Here is a 24,257-nt window from a genome sequence, read left to right as displayed (position 1 = left end):
ATTGCGTCTCACACTCCCTTAACCTTGCTATATCCGATGCATGTTCTGTCTAGGCTGTACGAAATTGCATGGGTGTTATTGAAAATGCTTTCAATTTTTTTAATACTCCCAAACGTCAAAATATTTTAACTAAAAAAGTAAATGAAATGCCGGATAAACACCTTAAGTACATCAGAATTCCTCATTACTCTTTATGTAATTGAACATGTTTTACCACTCCGTTATCAAAGTTGCTGCAATCAGTTAATATTGATTTAGGCAAAGCAATATTACTGGCTGAAGATTGCTTAAAAGAGCTTAAAGATTTACGTCATAAAGCAGATAATAGTTTTGCAACTATTTTTGCAGAGGCAAAAAAAAATATAAACAAATTATTTGGTTTAGAAATAACAAAACCACGCATAACTACCAGACAAAAAAATAGGGCAAATTTTGAAACTAACACAACTGAAGAATATTTCAGAATATCAATATTTATTCCGTTTTTAGAATGCGTCTTATTACAATTAGAAGAGAGATTTGTTAAACATAAAGATATATTACAATCATTTAACTGTCTGATTCCATCAGTAAATAAGAAACTTGATAATTAACTTCAAAGTCTTAAGTATTTGGTAAATTTTTATAAAAATGATTTAGAAAATTGTTCATTTACTATGGTTTCTGCTGAACTCAAACTTTGGTATAGAAAATTTGAAGCCTGTGCACCAGAAAAATATTCGAGCTCCGCTCTCGATGCCCTAGTAATGTGTGATCAGGATATATTTTCCAATATATTTATGTTGTTAAAGATTTTTTGTACTTTACCTGTAAGCACAGCAATCCCTGAAAGAAAATTTTCTACACTTAAATTATTGAAGGCTTACTTACGAACTACAATAAGTGAAGATAGATTAAATGGTTTAACTCTTCTGTATGTATATCCAGAAATCTCAGTTAGTGCCGAGGAAGTACTTAACGAAATGCAGCTTAAATCGAGGAAACTTAATATTGTTATTTAGTTTTATTTGGCTTTTTTTGGTGTTTTATATAGATACCTTATTGAGTTTTGATCTTGTTTACTTTTTTTAGGAGTCAATTTGTTTTTGTTACTTTAGAATAATTTTTTGTTTGCCTTGTGCCTGTTTGACTATCCATATATTATATTAGTATCTTTTATTTTTCTTTATTTTTGTAGCTTTTAAATTAATAAAAGCATTTCAAAAACATGGTAATTATTTCTCCCTTCCTGATGAATAATACCATATCTCCGATAATAGGCCAAAAAAATTAACTAACATACACATACATACATATGTAAGTATATTGTATATTAAATGGTGATAAACCATGTTGTCCCCCCCAGGAATGAATCCTGGATACGCCACTGGTTCTTTTGATAGGTATAGTCTTGACTTGCACGTTTCTTTTAGCAGTTTTAGGAGTTCTCTTAAATTAAGTTGTATTAATTTTAGTATCTTTTGTGTTATTTTATTTTTGTGAAATTGGTGGATCCGTTAAATAAATAAATAAATAAATTGTGTACTTACCATCTCTTTTTGTGAATTTAGAGTTAGGATTCTGTGTAAAGTCCACGTCATCTACCCTGTATGTTTTATTATTGTACTCAGTGAGTATAATAGCACCAATAACTCTCTGTTGAAACTCTTGTTTCGGGTTTCGTGATTGGCCACACTCCAAAAGCAGATCGTAAACTTTGTCCAATCTTAAAACCTAAAATTTGCGATATAATATATTAATGGAAATTTAACTCTGATGAGGTTTACCTTAAAAGACAAATCGACGTTCAACATGATGCTATTTTCGTATTGCCTCATAGCTGTGAGGAAACCGGGCCAAATTTCCAAGTTGTGCTCATGTAAAGTTGCTTTAAGAGTAGGGTCAAAGTAGTTTCGTCCCAACAAGTGAAACTTCATAAAGGCCAAGCATTTTCTGATTATAATGTTGAACAGCTGGAGGTAGGTCCAATCACCCCATGCTATTTCTCCCACCATGCGTATATTTACCTGGACATTTTGTTCAGCTAAAATAAAATATGATGTAAGATAAGATATAATCCATGGATGCACTCAGCCTGGAGAACTACCCCACACAAGGAGTTGAGTTTAAAATTATGTACGTTGGAATAGTGGAAATCGTTAAAGATACAGAAGATTTCATGGTAGTAGGCTTTGATATTTACAGTTGTGGCCAAAAAAATAAGAGTGCATATCAAATTTCAAATCAAACTGAATTAGCTTCGCTATATGATGGCATTTGCAAATAAAATACTACGCATTTTCTTCCGGCATTTAATCTGTTTACTCTATAAAATTTATAAATAAACCAAGAATGCTTATTAACCAAGAATTATCTCTTAAAAGCAAGTTTTTTCATTATTGTTTAAAAATCTCATGGAAAAAAAAATAAAAGTATTTCTTTATTGTAACTATTTGGTCTCTGTTTATTCAGATTTGTTTGTGATATTTTCCATAAATACAAGTTTCAACAAGATTGTTGCATCGCGTTGGTAAATATGGGTCGCGCAAAGCATTGTAGCCCCGAAGAAAGAAGTCTAATTTTGCAATTGAGGAGTCAAAATAAATCCTATGCATTTATTGTCAATGTGCTTAAAAGATCACCTTGTGTAATCTCTCTGAGTTTTAAAAATACAAAATATAACGGAAAATGTTGAAAATCGAGGTCGTCCAAGAAAAAGCACCGAGTAGCTTGTAAAAAACCAACAAATAAGCAAGATTTATGGAAGGAAGTTCAGGAAGCTGGGTAATCCATCCCAGTTGAAACATGCCAAAAGTTGATCGATTCGATGCCACGAAGATGCGCAGCCGTCCTCAAGAATAATGGTTATTCTACAAAGTACTGACTCTCTTATCTAATGCTGTCGTTTGTCTTGCAGTACACTGTAATTATAATTTTTTATGGTAATTTTTTAAAAAAAACCCTTATTTTTTTGTCCACCATAAAACGTGTAAGAAATAAATTATTTACTTATAATTAGAAATTAAACTGGCAAAGAATAACGTGTTTTTATTTTTTTATCACTGATGGCATATGTACAAATGTGAAATCGTTATTGTTTTTTTCTCTATGTAGCACAATATATTATTAGGAATATTCAAATAAAACCAGGCACTCTTATTTCTTTGGCCACCACTGTACATTAATTACGCTCATCAACTCGGAAAAACGGAACATTTAATATTTTAGATACAGGGTGTTCATTATTAGTGAGACAAACTTGGGAGAGGTCGTAGAGGGTCTCAAAATAAGCAAGTTTGCGCCATAAATCCCTATCCGAAAATGTTCAGATGTTGATACAGGGTGATACAATTTTAAGGAAAAATCTTATTTTTAACCTTACCAATGGCAAAAACTCACTTTCTGGTACCGAATTCAGCAAGTATTTTTTTTTCCTTATAATAAATATCGTAAATATTATGAAACGGATGAAATAAAAAAATTTAATTTTATCGAGAATTAAATTTCGAACAATGGGTTTTACTTACTTATGCGAAAACGCTACGTCGGAAAAACCAAAGCCAGATTTCGGCGAAATTTACTCTAAATTAAATGAGGATTAGAAAAATATTTTTTATTTGAAGCAAAACAGTGACGCACCATTAAAGAGTTCACTAGGTTCAAGCCCGCATGGACGCCACTGGTAAAATATAAAACTATATATTAAAAATTAGTAGTAAATGCATAGAAACTACCTACTAATTTTCAGAAAAATATCTACAGGGATGTCAAATTTATCATGAAAAATAAGATTTTTTTAAATGTTATCACCCTGTATCTCAAAATCTAATAATTTTCAGATACGAGTTTATTGCGCAAACTTGCTATTTTTGAGGCCCTCTACAACCCCTCCAAGTTTGTCCCACGAATTATGAAACACCTTGTATAATTTCTTTTAAACGTTTTGTGATGTGTTGTTCTAATAACTTACAACATACAAATAGCACAACACGTTTTAAGTAATTTTTGAGAACAATCATTCATTACTTAAGCAAAAAAAACTGGGTTTAATCTTGCAAAATCTCTGAGATCGACATGCTACAGCTGTACGAATTAGAAATCGCCTTCAGCATACAAATGTAAGCAAACAGACCGTTAGACGAAGACTTGGTGAAGCCAATCTTGCTAGTCATAGACAGATCCAGAGCAACTTGAAACGTCATCGTGTTACGCGACTTCAGTTTACCAGGAATCCACTGAGGTAAAAATTATTGTGGGCGCCTTTTGTTTACTAGGGAGCCAAAATTTACCCTAAGGTCTTCGGATGGTCGTGAAAGGGTATAGCAAAGACCATAAGAACGTTTTGCAGAATGTATGTATCTAGGGTTACCAGACCGCCGGATAAATCCGGACAGGTTCGGGTTTTTGCTACGTCCGAATGAGTCCGGGCGGATTTTTCTTAAATGTCCGGGTTTTTCTTTAAGACAAGAAAGAACATAAAACATTCAAAATAGTCAATTATTTTGAAAACATTTAGATATTTCAAATCGCCGATAAATTTAGTAGTGTAAATTTACCTTTAGTGTTTAGCGGAATAAATAAAGTGGCGTCGCATCGGTATGTCAATCGCTCGTCTATAACGGCATGCGCGGCAAGAGGTTTTTTCTTTCGGGGAATCCCCAATGCATTTATTTACATTATTTTCACATTGTTTACGGTAACGTTAAGCAGTTCACGACTTTTTAGGTTTTATTAGTGAAGATTTTTAATTAAATCTTGTTAAAAGTCTAAAATTGGTTTTTGGTGATGCCAAAACGCAAATGTACCAGTGTACAACTAAGAGAGGTCGCCGGCCATATCTCAGTAACTAGTCATCCCACAGCAGAGGGAAAAAAATATTTCTTATAAAAGCGGCAAAGAGAAATCGTAAGAAATTATTTATAAGTTCGTACGATGACCGCTAGGGGGCGTAATACAACATTGAAATAGAAAAAATTGGTTTTATTGAAAATATTCAAAGTGAATCCTAGAGAAGAATGATGCCATTTTAAAGCATGATAAATTCTAAACATTTTTTATTTCAAACTTTTTTTAATCTGTCAAATAATAGGTGGGGGAAGGGTTGAGTATTTATATCTAAAATTGTTGATACTTTTGATTGGCCTAACCAATTTTAACGAGCTTACTTTTGTTTTCAAGAATAATTATCAGGCTTTTATGTGGTATAATTACTTAGCCGACTTAGTTGTTTTGTTGAGCACTAGAGGGCGGTTTGTTATTTTGGACTTTTTCAGCGATTTTATGGCAAATATTAAATACAACGATATATTTTTTTTTATTTAGGCTAAAAGAGCATGAAAAAACATAAAAACTGGCGCAGACCGCAACTCGATATCTTATTTTATTCCGAAATTATTAATTAAATTAATTACCAGAATTTTTGTAATAAATAAATTGTTTTATATTTTTAATGGTGTCTCAGATGCTCAAACTGTTTTCCTTCATTTTCAATACACAGTCGTAGTCGTTGCGTCGTTGAGTCTCGCAAATCCAACAGGGGTTTTGTTTTGCCCAATAATGCAGATTATGCCGGTTTACACCACCATCACTAAATGATACCTCGTCCGTCCTTAATATCTTCGAAATAAATCGGGTATCTTCTCTAACCATGTTCAACAGCCAATAACAGAAATTGCGTCTGTTATCAAAGTCTTTTTCGAGAAGCGCCTGGTGCAGAACGTGATATGAATGAAGTTTAAGTAAAAAACAATAAATATAAGATAATAGGATGCTTATTAGTGTTGTAACAAATAAAAATAGGTACCTGTGCTCTTTCAGAATATATTCTACTGTGTCGAGGGACACTCCCAATTCCCTAGAAATATTTCGGATGCTTATGAGAGGGTTTATTTCAATATATGCCAAAATATTTATAACGTTTGCCTCTATGCGCCCTCGCCTTCGTCTTCAATCAATATTGCCGCGAATAATTTCAGTATTTCTTAGCCTGGTAGCTAAAGCGATAAAGACTCTATGATTATAGTGTTTTCTGTTAGGATATCTTTGGGCATATATACGGGCTGCAATGCGTGCGTTTTGCATTAACTCAAAATACACTGCTAGCTACGTTTGGCATTTTTAAAAACTTAAATGATTTCAAAATCTGTCTTCGACGTTACATTTGACATCGATCATAAACGTTTTATCATGGCTCCGAAAATATTTATCAAATTCATTTGTTTCCAAAGCTTACTATTGACTATGTGACGCAATAATGCCAGCGCGGCGACAAATTCCATTGTTCAAAAATATTTTAATTTATAATTTCGGAATAAAATAAGATATCGAGTTGCGGTTTGCATCAGTTTTTATGTTTTTTATGCTCTTTTAGCCTAAATGAAAAAAATTACATCGTTGTATTTAATATTTGCCAGAAAATCGCTGAAAAAGTACAAATTAAAACAAACCGCCCTCTAGCGCTCAACAAAACAACTAAAACGGCTAAGTAATTATACCACATAAAAGCCTAATAATTATCCTTAAAAACAAAAGTAAGCTCCTTAAAATTCGTTAAGCCAATCCAAAGTTATCAAGAATTTTAGATATAAATATTCAACCCTTTCCCCACCTATTATTTGACAGATTAGAAAAAAAAGTTTGAATTTATAATACTTTTAAATAATACTGGCAGCATTCTTTTCTATTTACTTAAATATTCTCAATAAAACCAATTTTTTCTATTTCAATGTTGTATTACGCCCCCTAGCGGTCATCGTAAAAACTTGTAAATAATTTCCAGCAATTTCTCTTTGCCGCTTTTATCAGAATTTTTTTTTCCTACGCTGTGCGATGAGTAGTTACTCAGATATGGCCGGCGACCTCTCTTAGTTGTACACCCGGTACTTATTCAGATGAAATTTTTCGGTTATACCCTTCCTTTAAGAAAGGAAAAACCACCAGTGAGGTAATTTGCAATGTGTGCAATTCTTCAATATCAATTGCTCATTAAGGCAAGCTTGATATTGAGACCCAAATAAATAAAGAAAAGGACAAACAAATGTTAAGAGCTCAAGCGGGAACTTCTGGCATTCAAAATTTTGTGGTAACTTCTGGAGAAACCAAATCAATAAAAGCTGCTGAAGCAACATTAGCTTTCCATACAGTTTGCCATCACCAATCTTATAAGTCCATGGATTGTACAACCAAGGTACATTTTTAATTATTATTTTATGTGTGTAGTAATTGTATGTTTTTGTTGTTAGTTAAATAAAGCAATTTACCATGATTCGGCAATAGCCAAGAAGGTTACCTGTGGACGAACTAAGGTCGAGGCTATTATAAATAGTGTAATTGGACCATATACTCTTGAAATGACTCTCCACGAAATAAACAAAAACAAGATTTCATATATTGGTGTAGCTACAGATGCAAGCAATCATAACGCACTAAAAATGTTTCCAATGCTGATACAGTATTTTGTTTATAAAAATGGAGGAAATCAAACTAAACGTGCTCCAAACGAAACAGCAGAAACAATTTGTGATTTAATTTTAGATACGCTTAAAAAAAATAATTTAGAAAAAAAATGTGTTGCATTCTCAGGGGATAATTGCAATAAAAATTTTGGTGGCATAGGCAGAAAAGGTCAAAATAATGTTTTTAATAAATTAAAATCTAAAGTTAATCAAAATTTGGTTGGTGTAGGTTGTCCCTCTCATGTAATCAATAATGCAGTGCACCATAGTTGTGACAAATTAAAAGTTGATATAGAAACGATCATACTTAAAATGTTCAACTATTTTAGTATTTACACTGTACGAGTTGAATCACTAAAAGAATTTTGTGAATTTGTGGGCACAGAACATGAGACTCTTTTATATCACTCTAAAACTAGATGGCTATCTTTGTTTCCCGCTATTGAAAGGGTTTTAAAAATGTTTCACGCTCTCAAGGCATATTTCTTGTCTCAAGATAATGTTCCTCATATACTTAAATCATTTTTTGAAAACGATTTTTCAGAGGCCTATCTTTTTTTTGTCCATTCTTTGATGTCTGTTTTCCATACAAATATAGAAAAGATTGAACGTCAGAACAATTCTGTAGTGGAAATAATGGCAATTTTAGAAAATGTTATTTTTACTTTAGAAGAAAGAGCAGCTAACAAATTCATTCCTTTAAAAGTTTTCGAAAGAAATTTTTCGAAAAAAGCATTGAAAATGGTTTAGAACGCGAATGTAACGAAATAAAATTAAACCGGAAAAAAAAAAATGATATTTTTTTATTTTCCGATCCGCTATCACTTTATGATTGGTTCTGTATAAGGTGTTCCTATACCTATCTTTAGTGGTTTTCGAGAAATTAATTAGTTTTTTTATTTTTTGACGAAAACATAGATCCAAATAAATTTGTATTACTACGGCACTGGAACGCGCAGAACCTTGAAATTATAAACGTAATTTATGGAAGGATTGTACATTATTTTTCACTATGAAAATTTGTTCTACGTTATACAGGGTTGCTCAAAATTAGTGATTTTACCGCTAGATACAAAAATGGTAAAAAGTGCATTTTTTTAAATGGAACACCCTGTATATTATAACATATTCGAAGAGGAAATTAAAATCCCTGTCTAAAGAGGTATTATGTTCCCATATCGAAGTAGTTCGGTTTCGGAAATAAAAGCAATTTTCTGTAAAAATCGGAATATTTTGACATATTTGCTTTAGTTGGCCATGAAAGGTCATGAAAGGTCATCATGGAAAGAAATAGTTATTCAAATGAAGTTTTGATGAATCTATTTATTATTCATGGACAATGTGACAAAATTGTAGCAAGAACATGCAGAAAGTTCAAAGAAATGTACCCGATTTTACAAAAAATGGATAAAAGAAAAAGTGTGTGAATACAAAATAACTTTATACAATTTGGTTCACAACTTAAAAATGATACAAGATTATAAGTAATTTACAATAAATTTTCAAAATGATTGCCATTGACTTCTAAGCAATTCAAAATCCTGCGTTGTACAGCATGTGTTGTCGCTGCTTGTATTTCAGAAGGATCTAGTTGACCAATGCAATTGATAACTCGTTGACGTAGTTCCTGTTTACCGGTGTCTTGTATACCATTTGCTTCAAATTACCTCAAAAGTAAAAATCAAGTGGTGTAAGATCAGGTGATCTCGCAGGCCAGTCCCATGGTCCAAAACGCCTAAACCAGCGGTCATCGAATTTCTCAAATAACTCACGTGTCACCTCCTCAGTGCAATTAGCAGGTGCCCCATCCAATTGGAACCAGCAAGTGCGATAATCTTCAAGCCTTAAATTTTCCAGAAAATCTTCTACTACTGAGCGCAAAATCTGAATGTATTTATGGGAGTTTAATGACCCGTCGTAAATAAAAAAAGCTATTTGATTGTCTTTTAGTAAACAAAAAACATTAAAACTAAATTTTTCTTGAAACCCCATTTCCTTAACCGCGTGTGGTTTTATAAAAATACCTATTAAAAATATAAATTATACGATATTAAAAATACCTTCTCTAGAAAACTTTGCTTCGTCTGTCCATATTATTTTTTTTAGAAAGTTTGGATCCTCTTGAGTGCGTGTCAGAAGTATCTCACAATATTGAATGCGACGTTGGTAATCATCCGGTTTCAGCTGATGAACTTTTGAATATTTAAAGGGATGCATATTATTGTCGTTCAGAATTCTTTGCACAGAATAATAAGTTAGGCCTAAATCATCTGCTGCACTCCGGATGGAAGCTTGTGGATATGCGTAAAAGTAGGCTAAAACATTCACGATGTTGTCCTCATCAGACGTTACAGGCTTGGGCAAACTTGTATCATTTTTAAGTTGTGAACGAAATTGTACAGTTATTTTGTATTTGCACAAATTTTCTTTTATCCATTTTTTGTAAATTCGGGTACATTGCATTGAACCTTCTGCATGTTCTTGCTACAATTTTGTCTCATTGTCCATGAATAATAAATAGATTCATCAAAACTTCATTTGAATAACTATTTCTTTCCATGATGACCTTTCATGGCCAACTAAAGCAAATATGTCAAAATATTCCGATTTTTACAGAAAATTGCTTTTATTTCCGAAACCGAACTACTTCGATATAGGAACATAATACGTCTTTAGACAGGGATTTTAATTTCCTTTTCGAATATGTTATAATATACAGGGTGTTTCATTTAAAAAAATGCACTTTTTACCATTTTTGTATCTAGCGGTAAAATCACTAATTTTGAGCAACCCTGTATAACGTAGAACAAATTTTCATAGTGAAAAATAATGTACAATACTTCCATAAATTACGTTTATTATTGGTTCTGCGCATTCCAGTGCCGTAGTAATACAAATTTATTTGGACCTATGTTTTGGTAAAAAAATAAAGAAAATAATTAATTTCTCGAAAACCACTAAAGATAGGTATAGGAATACCTTATACAAAACCAATCATAAAGTGATAGCGGATCGTAAAATAAAAAAATATACAGGGTATTCCATTTAAAATAACAAAGTTGCTACTACTTTTTGGTATAAGCGGCAACGCTGCATCGCTAAAAATATTTTTAATCGTTAGATCATCAGCTAAAACCCATGTTGCCAAATTTTCAAAAAAAAATTATTTTCCGTTCTCCGTAAACGTCCAAGGTACCATAAACCACCAATCACCCTGTATATTGTAAGTTTATAAATATACTGTTAGTTAAATAAATATACCTGCTATAAAAATTTTAAAATTTTAAGTTACATAACTTAAATCCAAACGTCTTTATTTTAAATAAAAAATCCTGTGTATTTTTTATAACCCTGTCACTTCTTTAAACACAATCTTTCATTTTTTTCGGTATGAACTATTTTTTTGAAATAAATAATATAAGTCATGTTATACAGTATATGATGTATATTTAAGAAAAAAAGTCGATCATGATTTTTGAAACACAAGCAGTTCTATTTTAAATTAAAAAACATATTCTGGCAGACTATAAAAGGGAATTTGCAAATTAGTTCTACTTACTGACTTCATCCTTAACAGTGAACTCGCATGGGTCTGGGTGCAGTCTGTTGGGTGTGCAAAGGACAGTGCCGTCAAAAAGATATCCGGTAACACGGAATGGTCGAATGCCAATAGCAACCAACTTCTTACGCGTTCTTGTATCCTCGATGTTGGGATTGAAATCAACACGGTACTGATTCAGACCCCATTTAGTAGCAGAAATCAATGGGAAATAGTTTGCTTTCACAAGAATTGATGTACCATCAACACCTTTCTTGGTTTGAATGTGTTGAGGTTTAGTGTTAATGATTTGGTTTCTGTCCTGGCGACCGCGAACACCGTTTCCACCTCCTCCCCTTTTGTTCGCCAGGTTTCCTTGGTCTCCCCCTTGAACAACTAAAATATATCTTGAGACATTTGCGAATACATATTGTAATAGGAAATTTACCTTGTTGAACATCACCTGTAACTGCACGATCATCTCCGCCACCTTGTCTGGAGCCACGTCCAACAGTTTGCTAAAAAAAGATAAAATGTTAATGTTCCAGATAAAATAACATTAGGGTCTAATGGGGTTGTATACATAATTTGATAGCCCGACAGTTTATAGAAATATCAAACGATAAAATAATTAATAAAGAGTGCAGGTAAAAAAGCATTTAATAACTCCGCCATTTTCCAGCCAATTTGGACAAATGAACAAGATTTATTTAGGATTTCCAATACCATTTATTGGAATCAGAACGGGTCAGATCAAATGACAGTCTCGGTTCGACAAACTAGGCTTGCTAGAATACGCCTTCAGGTAGCCCCACAGAAAAAAGTCCGTTGTCAAATCCGAAGAACGAGGAGGCTATTCAAAGTCACGCTTTTTAGACATGACACTCTTCCAGAGTCAGATTGGTTCAGAGATTTAGCAAAATATGTTTATTTTACCCTAGTTGAGACACATCTGAGACATGGTGTCCACTTTTGGCTATTTGCAGGCCTTTGTCTCTTGCAGTCCATTTTTGTGTTGCAGAAGTGGGCTGTAAGATTTTTGTGTAGGGCAGGTTTTGGAGATTATTGTAGGACACTTTTCATTTGGGAGGGGATAATGACAGTGACTTGTATTTTTATTTTATTGACTTCAAAGTTAAGGGACTAGACTTTCACACAAATGCACATACAATATTTAATTTTAATAACTTGGATCTGTGCAAAAGTGCTCTTACAAAACACTCAATCATTTATAAGGGGATCAAAATATACAATCATTTGCCTTTAGAATAAGAATATTAAATCAACTATTTATTAATACATTACACAGTATGTGTTTGTACAAGTCAAGATGTAAGTCTAATGGCTAGAAATAAATATAAAATTATTTAAGGTAAAATGAAATTATATAATTATGTGTGTACAAATAGTGGAGAGAGACTGAAGGATTTTCATTTTACCTTAACCTACGACTCCACTGCAAGTATGGACTACTTCATCACTATAAAATTATTTATTTTTATTTGTAAAATAGTAGAAATTTAAATTATTATACATTAAAATCTAAACACAATTCCTATAAAAGATAACAAAAAGAACACCTCAAGAGAACAAACTTTCATACAGAACCAGCAAGTAAATGCAGGGAACAAAGTCATACCCCAAAATATAAAACATACATTTGCACACCCAGACTGCATCAACGATAATCCATCCTCAAACACATAAGAGTAATTTAACGCAACAAGAACATTATTCAGAATCATCAGTCAAAGAAAATTAAAATTTCTTTCAAGTATTCCTCACAAAAATAAAAGGCACCATTTACCGAATATAATTTAATATTCCCAAAAAATAACTTGCCTTCAAGATTTCTTATAGACTGGCATAACATTAAAGAACTGGACACAATTAGTAGTCAGAGCCTCGTCTGGTTCTAGAGAGTTCGTGATAATATTTCTACTATGTCTGGTGTTGTAATGGTCTATATCTGAATAAGTTCTAAACTGTGAGATGTTATTAACAATGTAAACTAAACATTGATTGGCGCAAGGAAATGTAAGTATATGGAAGTACTCGGAAGTAGTTTACAAGAATCCCTATATCCCAGCCCAATCATTGTCCTGATACACCTCCGTTGAAGCTTAAAGATTTCCTGTGATTGGCTAGAACGTCCTCAGTTCAAAATTGCATAGCACATATTTGCAGAAAAGTAACCATGGTAGGACTTTAAGGACCCTTAAGGACCTTATCATGAAACGTATTCTACTTAGTCTGCCTGATAGGTAATATACAATTTTTGCATGTCAATTTATCATCCAAAATAAGTCTTAGAAACTTTGTGTGTGAGACCACACATGGTATATTAAGTGAAATTCTTTTTAAGCTAAAGTGTAACTTGTTGGGCTTCAATGCATTTAGGGAAAGTCTATTGGCTACTATTTAAACTATTCATGACTATTTTTATTGCTATCACCTATCATGTCCAATACAGAATCAGTAGCAGAGTACCTAATAACATTACTAGTTTAATCTGCAAAAAGGATAGGTTTTAAATGTTGAACATTAGAAAGATCATTAATGTATACGAGGAATAGCAGAGGACCAAGGACAGACCCCTGAAGAACATCATGACCCCTACTCCTTTCAGTTGACACACTGTTCATTAATTACACACCTTCTCTGGGGGAACTGTCACCTTGTCGTCGGTGAGAGGGCTAAGTAACCTACAGCCAGCGAGCAATGCCGGCGGTAGTATAGCTACCGGTAGGGCCACCCATGCCGGTAAGGTCTCGAAGTGCTGAAGGTGAAGCTAAGAAAGTTCCCACGCAGCGTCTGATCCAGAGTGGACGGCTGCAAACAGCGTCTGTTCTTCATGTCAGGAGCGGCTGATATTCATATCTTCCAACCCGTTTAGCCAACATGGAAGATTATGGCTAAAAACCCCCGTAAACCACTCTTAATACAGAACAAATTTAAACTTCACCTAGCCACCTATAATATTCGAACAATGAGATCAACCGAACATCTGGAAGAATTAGAGGTGGAACTATCCCATATCAAATGGAACATCTTGGGCCTATGCGAAACCAGATTACCGGACGAAAAATGCATCACACTGAAATCAGGCCACCTTTTGTATCGGAACAACAGAGAGGAAAATACACACATTGGCGGAACAGCGATAATGATTCATAAGAGTATAAAGCAGCTAGTTACTAAGATGAAATCCATATCGAGTAGAGTCATTTACATAGTATTGAAGATATCAAAAAGATATAGCGTCCAAATAATTCAAGTATATGCCCCTACAAGCTCTGCACCCGATGATGAGACAGAGATTCTACGATGACATTTCACAAGCGCTGACAATAGAAACAGCACACTACAAATACATTATTGGCGATTTCAATGCTAAACTAGGAGTACCAGCGGGAAACGGAAATCAATATGTGGGTAAATTCGGACTGGGTTGTACCAACGAACGAGGAGAAAGACTGATCAATTATCTCCAAAAAGAAAGTATGTACTGTATGAACTCCTTCTTCAAAAAATCAGAAAAGAGACGTTGGACATGGAGAAGCCCGAACTCAAATACGAAAAACGAGATCGACTACGTACTAGCCAATAAAAAGCTTACAATAAAAGACGTTTCGGCCCTAAATCGCTTTGATACTGGTAGCGATCACAGGTTGGTAAGAGGTAAAATAGAAATAAACGTAAGGAGTGAACGAAATAAGCTAATCAAAATACAACCATTTCCCACATCAAAAACAATCCAGGAAAACCGCCAAAAATTCCAAGCTGAACTCAACAAGAAATTGTCTAATAACGAAGCACTAAACAGTTTGAATATAATAGAAAACAGAATAAGTACTGACATTAGAACGACAGTCAAAAAGATATGTGCCACTACCAAGAAAAATAATTTAAAAATAAAAAAGGAAACTAGGGAACTCATGGCAAAGCGAAGAAACTTTGAGAAAGGGACTCATGAATACAACAAAATTAACAGATTGATAAAAAAGAAAACAAGGGAAGATTTAAGGCAATACAACACAGAAATGATAAAAACGACCATCAAAAACAACAAAAACATGAAAGTACTTAAAACATGTAACAATGATGGACGCCTCCGAATACATGAACTAAGGGACACAAACGGAAACATCAAAGAGGACAGTAAAGATTTAATGGATATCGTGGAAAATTCCTACAGCACACTGTACACAGGAGACAACCCAGAACAAGCAATCGGAGTTGATGAAACGATTCTCAATGTAGGCTCCGAAGATCTTCCTGACATCACCAGAGAAGAAGTAGAACTAGCATTGTCTCAAATGAAAAACGGTGAAGCACCAGGGGAAGATGGAATTACAGCTGAAATGATAAAACCTGGGGAAAGAACTACTGTAGAAGCAATGACAATTCTTCTTAATTAATGTATGACAGAAGGCGTGATACCCCAAGCATGGCAAAAGGCCCAGGTGATTTTACAGTACAAAAAAGGAGATAGGTTGAGAATCGACAACTATAGACCTATTAGCTTACTCCCCCACCCGTACAAACTTCTGACAAAGATAGTAACAAATAGGCTTACAGGTAAACTAGATGCCTATCAGCCCCCGGAACAAGCTGACTTCCGAAAAGGTCATAGCACAATAGAACACATACAATCCGTTCGCACTATAATAGAAAAATGCAACGAGTACAATGAACCACTAGACCTCGGATTTGTTGACTATAACAAAGCTTTTGGCTCCGTAGAGTTGTGCGCTATTTTTAAGGCCATGAACAATACAAGAATCGACTCTCGATACAAGCAGCTTCTCAAAAACATATACGAAAATGCGACAATCATCGTTAAAATCTCGGAAGTGATAGAAACAAACAAAATTCAAATAAAAAGAGGAGTAAGACAAGGGGACACCATCTCCCCAAAGCTGTTTACACTGGCACTGGAAGACGTTTTTAAAACTCTGGACTGGAACGAGAGAGGCATCAAAATCGACGGCAAACATCTGAGCCATTTACGCTTTGCGGATGATATAGTACTCTTTAGCCAGAATATAATAGAATTACAGGAGATGTTGGCAGAACTTCAAAGAGAATCGAAAAGAATAGGTTTAACCATGAATTTAAATAAAACAAAAGTCATGTCACCTGACAATATTCAAGTACATATAGAAGATCGAATTATTGACAACGTCGAAGAATATGTGAATATTGGGGACATTGCATCAAATTGGGCAAAGAAAATCAAACTGCCAAAATAAACAGACGTGTTCGTTTGACATGGGCAGCCACGGGTAAACTATCACACGTGAGAAATGAAACTATTTCAATTAATTTGAAAAGAAAGGTCTTCAATGCCTGCTTACTGCCCGTGATGACTTACGGAATGGAAACCATGACACTCACTGTTAAATCAGCCAACAAGCTTAGGACCACCCAAAGAGCCATAGAGCGGATGATGCTAGGAATAAGCCTGAGAGACCATATCACAAACAAGAGTATTAGACAAAGAACTAAAGTTGAAGACGTCATAACACGCATAGCCCACCTGAAATGGAGCTGGGTAGGACACGTATGGTCAAGACACATCGTTCAATTGAGACCTCACATACATAAACGCAGCGTTGGCAGACCACAGTTACGCGGGCTCGATGATGTCAAAAATAAAGTGGGCAACAGATGGCACCAACTGACACAGAACAAAGAAACATGGATGAATATAGGGGAGACATATGTCCAGGAGTGGACTGTGAAGGGTTGCTGAAAGAAGAAGAAGAAGACTGTTCATTAAATCAAGATATTAACTACCCTGAAGATATGACTCAATTAGTCTCACACTATTAACATCCAGATGGTATAATTTTAATTTCCAGACACGGATTGCATAAGTGACACAATCAAATGCTTTAGTGAGTCATAAAAAGATGCATATGAATCCATACCCAATTCCCATCCTTTCGTGATATTTTGTGTGACTATCTATTGCCAATGTGGTAGATTTGTTATTTCTAAAACCTTTGAAAATTGAGAGTCTGTAAATAGATGCCGGTTAAAATGAAAATAGAGCATTGTCCATAGGAACAGGCATGTAAACAAGAAATGAAGTGGATGAAGTAGGCATACTGCTAAGAATAGTGTCTGCAATGGATGAAAAGAACGAATTAAAAGATTCTGCACAATGTGTTTTTACTATTACTTAAAACTTGTCTATTAGAGTTTTGCTTTATTATTTTCCACATTAAATTGTTAATTTTTATTGGAGTTGTTTATGTAAGTCATAGGCATTTTTCTTTGCTTGACAAATAGCTTGTCTGTAATTGTTTTTATAATTGTTTAATGGTTCCTTGGTGACTAAAATAGGATTATATTTATAGATATCAAACAGGGTGTGTAATCTTTCACTCAAATCTACTAGCTCATTATTAAACCATTCAATTTTTATGTCTCCATTGCCTGCATCACTCATTCGACTTTTATGAGAAAAACATTCAACATAATGGGTTTTAGAAAATTGGTCACTTACAGTATTATTTGAATTATTAGTAGTGATAAACAGTTTGTTTCGTAGATTGGTAAAAAAAAGGCATATAATATCTTGGATGAATTTTCAATGACTAGAAAATGTTTTGATGTATATGATGTATATGTGTTTGTTATCTCTTTTATTGACCCATTTAATTGGCGATAAATTTAATGTTAATATTTATTTGTCTTGGTAAATTGTCTTTTTTTTCTGTTTTCAAATTGAGTTGAAAAATTTGTTACTTGAAAAATAAAAAGCAAAAATGGAAACATAGACAACAGTGAGTTTACTTTAAATGATACTAGCTTTGCTAATAATTTAGGCATTATACTTGACAGTAACTTGAGATGTCATGATTACTTTTAAACAATATTTTAAACTGACTTATTTCTCTTCAAACTTCTTTTTAGTAGGTGACATTTCCTCAAAATTAAGAACCAATCTTCTAGACTCTCTTGTTCTTTCTAGTTTTAATTATTGTAATGTTGTTTACTTATTGGTCTGTATGGTATTATATAATTTTAATAATACTCCCTTTTATATACTTTGCCTGCTCATATTGTTTTCCTTAAAAAAGAAAAGTTTAAAGCTCAATAAGAAACATTTGCTTAGAGCACAGTAGATGTTGTATAACTATAAAGTTAAAGTGATGCTTTCATTTGACTAACATTATTTTTAGATCTTTTGTTTTTTTTTTACAGCTTCGTAAATAATTCGTAATTCAGTCTTTTTACAATAAAGCATTTTTGAAATTGAAACAGGATTAACTTAATTAAGAATAATGTAAATTTGATAACAAATAGAGTTTGAATAAGTAGTCTAATAATGTGCTGTTATGTAGTAGATAAACTACATCTACAAAGGAAAAATATAATATGAAAACATCTGCTATATATAAAATGTAATCTCAACAGATATCAAAGACACCATGATACAGATAATCGCAATACTCAATATAAAAATCAAGCCAGCTTCTAAATTAAATTAATAAGTAATTTAAAGAATATTCGCAGAAAAGTAATAAATTAAAAAAATTTAAAAAAGTTTAAAGAAAATAGGGTTTATGATAATATTTTTGAAATTCAATATGCAATGAAAGGGAGCAAAAATTTTACTATTTTTTATTGACTGTGTTTGATAATATAATTTTTTTTAATGTTTTTGTGATTTTTACAATATGGAAATTTTAAAAGTGTTGTATGTAAGCTTTTTGTTCAATTTATACAATATTTTTTAGACTTAATAAAATTAGTAAAGAACTTTCTTCTGATGTATTTATAAAAATATTTTCCAAAAACAAATAAAAGATATTATCATTACTACTATTAAATGTGAATGTTAAAGAAAATCTCACCGTAGGAACTTCAGGTGCTGGCGGTCTAGCTCCCCAGCTCACTGGTGGAGTCGGTTGTTTCTGTTGAGATGGTGGCTGTTGACGAGCTCTTCCACCTCCTGACCATGCGCTAGGTAGTCCCTGGAATTGTGGGGGACCTTGCTGAGAAGAAGGCCCTTGTTGGGGAGGAGGTCCTCCAGCCCTGTTACCCCATGCTCCACCCTGAGGTGGCCCTTGTTGAGACTGACCTCCTGGACGAGCAGCACCTTGTTGTTGACCCCCAGGCACAGGGGTTCCTCTGGCACGACCATGTGCCCTTCCTCTACTACTCATTGTTTCACTGAAATTGGAAAAAAATAATAGAAATTAACTAAGAAAGTATACAAGGGTTCTGCAATAGTGCGTCAGTGTTCCATAAAGCCTAAAAAAAAGAGTTAACATTTCTAACCGTTTGGGAGTGCCATTTTTTTTATTTAATTTTTGGGACCACCTTAGGCCACTTAGTATATCCGCTAAATATGCCTAGTTTCTCATGCGCACTGCAAGAAAAACTAAAAAAGCACATCATTTAATTTTATCTTGACATCGGAAATGTTAATTTAATGTCAATATTAGGTTAAGTTCGGATTCTAGAAGAATGAAGGATTACTTGACTTAAATGGTTTCTTTCTGACATCTACAGGGTGTTCGTAGTTATCAGTCAAATTTTACGAATTTCAAAGCCTCATTACTCGCTTTTTTCAAATGGAGCACCCTATATATTAAAATAAATATATTAACTTTAGCCGTTTTTAATATATTCACGATAATTATATGTAGATATAAAATTTTTAAATAAGAACCAGGTAGTCTGCATTCTAAACAACATAGGTATTTTAGTAATATTATTTTTTGTTGCCAAGCAAAATATTTAAACTTTTTTGCTAAATAAATTATTGACATTTTTGATGACAATACTACCATCTAGGTGTAATTATTTTCAACTAAGTATTCAGTTATTTGAATTTCCGTAACTTTGTTTCTAAAGGAAGATTTTTAAACTAAAATTGCATATGACATATCTTGTATAAAACACTCAACATTACAGCAATATGCTGATGATTCCCAACTATATCTTTCGTTTTCACGCCAAAATCTTCCTATAGCTCAATTTCAGTTTAATTAAGATTTAAAAAGTATTGATAACTTTTCACAAGATCACAACTTAAAATTAAATGCTTCCGAATTTTATACAATAATACTGGGTTGTAGCAAAAGTGCTTTTGAGGTTTCTCCCAATTTTCATGCACATATTCGAAATGTTCAGCTACCAGTAGTTAATGAGGTTAAAAATCTGGGCATGTATTTTGACAGTGGTATTACATTTGAAACTCATATTAAAAATAAACTTAAAATTGCATATACGGGGTGTCCCAAATGTATGGACACACCCAAAAATCTTGGGAAATATGGGCGCTAGAAAAAATCTTTAAATACAAAAGTTTTGGGGAATCAATCGGTGCATCTGATAGTGACCTTAAACTTGACCTTCAAGGTTATTTGAACGTCGAAGCGATTTTTTTAAACGGGAACCCCTATTTTTGACACCGGATTCTGAAAGAGCGGAACATTTTACGTTCGGGTATGTATTGAGGTATGAGGTTGAAGTAATCCCAAGAGGTCAAATAATAAGGATTTCCATTTGAAGAAATGAGGTCGACCTTCAAATGGGCTTGAAAATGAGATTCAACGTCAAATCCAAGTTCACCGTTGGGTTTCTCCTTAAGACTTACCTAGGGTATGACCTTTTTGTCTATTTAGGGTATGATCTATTTGTTTTCTTTTACCATTGAACTCGCGAGATTTTTAAGAAGTCATTATTTGACCTCCCGGGATTACTTTAACCTCATACCTCAATACATACCCGGACGTAAAATTTTCCGCTCTTTCAGAATCCGGCGTCAAAAATAAGGGTTCCAATTTTTAAAAATCGCTTTGACTTTCAAATAACCTTGAAGGTCAAGCTCAAGGTCAAGGTCAAGTTTGAGGTCACCAACAGATGCACCGATTGATTCCCCAAAACTTTTATATTTAAAGATTTTTTTCTAGCGCCCATATTTCCCAAGATTTCTGTGTGTTGTTTTGTATTCTGATTCTTGACTGAAACAACTGCTTACTCTATACAAAGATCCAAAACTGCTGTATGCGTTTTGCATTCAAAATACTATTTAGGAATCATATTACTCCCTATTTAAATAACAATTTTATTTTGAATATGAAAAATAGTAGAAAATTCCATTATACACACCTTTATTTATAACATTTTAAAAACTGGAGAGCCTCTATATTTAGTAAATAGTTTTAAAAATCATCTCTATATGTACATATAACACTAGATTTATAAACTTATTTAGAATCCCACAGCATAGAAACACAAATTTTCAAAAATTTTTTGTTTTTGTAGCCTCTCAGCTTTGGAATAAATTAAAACAAAGGTAAGAACACAAAGTCACGGTCTCATCAAATCCATATAATTTTTTCAAAGCTACATTTTCGCTCCTATCGGAGCATCATCAGGCCTAAAAAATAACGCTTATAAATTACTCATAAAAATATGATAAAACTCATTACCTAGACCTACACAGATCACATTACAACTAACAAAAAGCTAGGTTAAGTTAACAATTCCCACCATAGATAAAAATGTATGCTTAAAAAATAAAAAAGTAAAAATGTAAAATGTCACAAGTGGGGAACGATCCAGCAACCTTTAGATTCACAGGCGCGCGTCTAACCCATAGGCCACCAAGTAACATAATCGAACATGGGGAACAATCCGAACTATATTAATAAGTGTGAATATAAGTACCCAATCTTAACAATAAAAACTAAAAATATATAAAATCGAAAAGGAAAAGATTTTTAAATTCTTTGAGAGGTTGTTATAAATGAGGTGAGGTTCAAACGTGAAAATATCGTTCACACACTCAAAGACAGGGCTCTTCTTAGCTTTAGTTATTTCCATTTTTTCCAACAAGGCCAGTTTTTTGCCTTTTGAGCACTCATGCAAAATATCCGCTCCCTGAGTTAAAGAAAAACCATGTGAGGAGACCAATAAATGATTTGCAAACGCCGATTTAGTTTCAATCATGTCAGTATCCCTGTACCTGTTTACCAAACTTGTATGTTCCTTTATTCTGGTAGAAATTTTTCTTCCCGATTGCCCTATGTAAATGGCATTACAGTCATTACATCTTAATGAATATACCCCTGATTTTGAAAAGAAATCTGCCTTATCTGTTGTACAAACTAGCTTCCTTTTTAAACTGTTTGTAGTTTTAAAAGCAATTGTGAGATTTGTAGACTTGAAAAACTTTGCAAGCTGAAAAGAAATATTACCAAAAAATGACATTGATCTAAAAAGGTGACTATTTTCATTATTAAGATAGATTAAGTTGCAAGTGAGTTTGTATTTATTATAGAATTTAGAATAAAGGTGATTAATTATATCAAGTGGAAAACCATTATTAAAAGCAATATGTTTAATTATATTTAGTTCATCAAGGAAAGCTTCTCTAGAAAGGGGGATGTTGAAAAGGCAATAGAAATGGGAATTTTCTATTGCCTTAAAAAAAGGCAAATTTGTAGGAATAAGGGGAGTTTGAGGTTTGCGGTAAATCTCAAATTTAACTTTGTTGGTATTTTTTGAAACAAGCACATCAAGAAAAGGCAACCTTCCATCTCTTTCTTCTTCAATGGTAAACAAGATATTTGCGTGAAGAGAGTTTATAGAAATGAGGAAATCCGCCAATTCTAGATCATTTTCATTCCATACCACAAAAATATCATCTACATATCTCCTATATACAGTGAGAAAAGCACCAAACTGCCCATTGACAATCCTTTTCTTCAAATGGTGCATAAAAATCTCACTCAGAAGAGAGAGGCAAGACCCCATTGCCAGTCCAGTAACTTAAAAAAAATTCTGATCAAGTACTAGCTTGAGGAGTGTTAAAAGATCATCAACAATAAATCTGTCAAGCGGTGACTTAACAAAGCAAAAGGGACTTAACAAAGTCACTGGAACCCAAAAAATCTAAAACCTTCTCTATGTAATCATCCCTCTTAAGTATAATCAGGCAATTACCCTTGTCAGCTTTCGAAAGGATTAAATCGTGAAAATTAGATTTATTAGAATTTAAGTTAATATTAGAATTTAAAAAATTTATTATTTTACCACGCAAAATATTTTTATTATGAATATCAGTAGTCTGCAAAACATTCTCAGCCTCCACAGCTAAAGTCTCCCGCGTCTTCTTAGAAAAGTTATATTTTAAATTAAGATTCAAAAAACTTTCCTCATCCGGTGTAAAAGTTGTTAAATTCAAGTACCTTTTATGAAATTGAAAGTGACATTTTCCTAGCTGCCTATGGTATACATTATTATTATTTTGTCTTAAAGATTGAACTTGAGATGCCTTAAGGTGATTTAATTTGCGGTTTAAACGAAAAAAGGAGTTTTTAGAAAATATTTTAACCTCATCTCTAAGTGCTGAATGAGCTGAATCTAAAGTACAAAACTCCCAAGGGTTGAGAATTGTTAATAGAGAGTTGGGTTATAATTCTCCACTGATGACATTTTACATTTTTACTTTTTTATTTTTTAAGCATACATTTTTATCTATGGTGGGAATTGTTAACTTATCCCAGCTTTTCTTTTGTTGTTAGTTGTAATATGATCTGTGTAGGTCTAGGTAATGAGTTTTATCATAATTTATAGGCGTTCTTTTTTTGAAAAATATCTTAATGTATTTTTTAGGCCTGATGATGCTCCGATAGGAGCGAAACACGTGTAGCTTTGAAAAAATTATATGGATTTGATGAGACCGTGACTTTGCGTTGTTTGTTTTCGTTTGGCCTCTTAGAGAAAAATGGATGATACGTTTCTATTGGAATAAATTGCCTAAGCATGTTAAACAATTTTCGATAGGAGTATTTAAAAAATATATTCAAAATTATCTTCTTGAAAAACAGCAATGGAATGCTTAATTTACTTTGAAATAAATACAATTAATGTGCTAAAAACCATGAAAATGGCTGTATACATTTTTTTTATAGGGCTTTGGTATCCGCTCGCCTCCATCTATATGTTCTATCTATCATGTCATTTATATATAGCCCCATCAAGCTAGATAAATAAAAAAAAAATTCTTTTTGGGAACATCTATCGTCCACCTAAAGGTGAACTAAACCTTTTTTATTCCGCTCTGGATAACATTCTGGTTGATTTTTATGCTGCCTATGAGCACATAATACTGCTTGGCGACTTTAACATCAATATTCTCAATCCAAATGTAAATACTTTATTGTTTGAAATTACTAAACTACAAAAAAACTTACTAAGACAATTCATATCAGAGCTGAGAGGAGTGTCTGATACTTCCATGTCCCTGATTG

The 24,257-nt window shown here is 33.2% G+C and overlaps 1 protein-coding gene across 2 annotated transcripts in view; it reads right to left on the bottom strand.

Annotated features, from left to right (window-relative positions):
• Window positions 1-24,257, bottom strand: part of LOC126735881 (piwi-like protein Siwi) — a 94,804-nt gene that overhangs the window by 54,861 nt on the left and 15,686 nt on the right. The window contains exons 1-6 of one of the 2 annotated variants that reach the window (XM_050439979.1): window positions 19,270-19,382; window positions 18,843-19,161; window positions 11,420-11,489; window positions 10,993-11,367; window positions 1,767-2,023; window positions 1,530-1,713 (exon numbers count right to left, since the gene is read on the bottom strand). In XM_050439979.1, coding sequence (XP_050295936.1) covers window positions 1,530-1,713; window positions 1,767-2,023; window positions 10,993-11,367; window positions 11,420-11,489; window positions 18,843-19,154 — 1,198 coding nt within the window. In that variant the 5' untranslated portion in view covers window positions 19,155-19,161; window positions 19,270-19,382. Of the gene's footprint in view, window positions 1-1,529; window positions 1,714-1,766; window positions 2,024-10,992; window positions 11,368-11,419; window positions 11,490-18,842; window positions 19,162-19,269; window positions 19,383-24,257 lie in introns of those variants that run through there. The other variant, XM_050439978.1, reaches the window with a different exon arrangement.

The sequence above is a fragment of the Anthonomus grandis genome, chromosome 5 (assembly GCF_022605725.1).
Source record: "Anthonomus grandis grandis chromosome 5, icAntGran1.3, whole genome shotgun sequence".
NCBI classification, from domain to species: domain Eukaryota; kingdom Metazoa; phylum Arthropoda; class Insecta; order Coleoptera; family Curculionidae; genus Anthonomus; species Anthonomus grandis.
The sequence above is the reverse complement of the archived record's forward strand: the minus strand, read 5'-3'. Positions and strand labels throughout refer to the sequence as shown.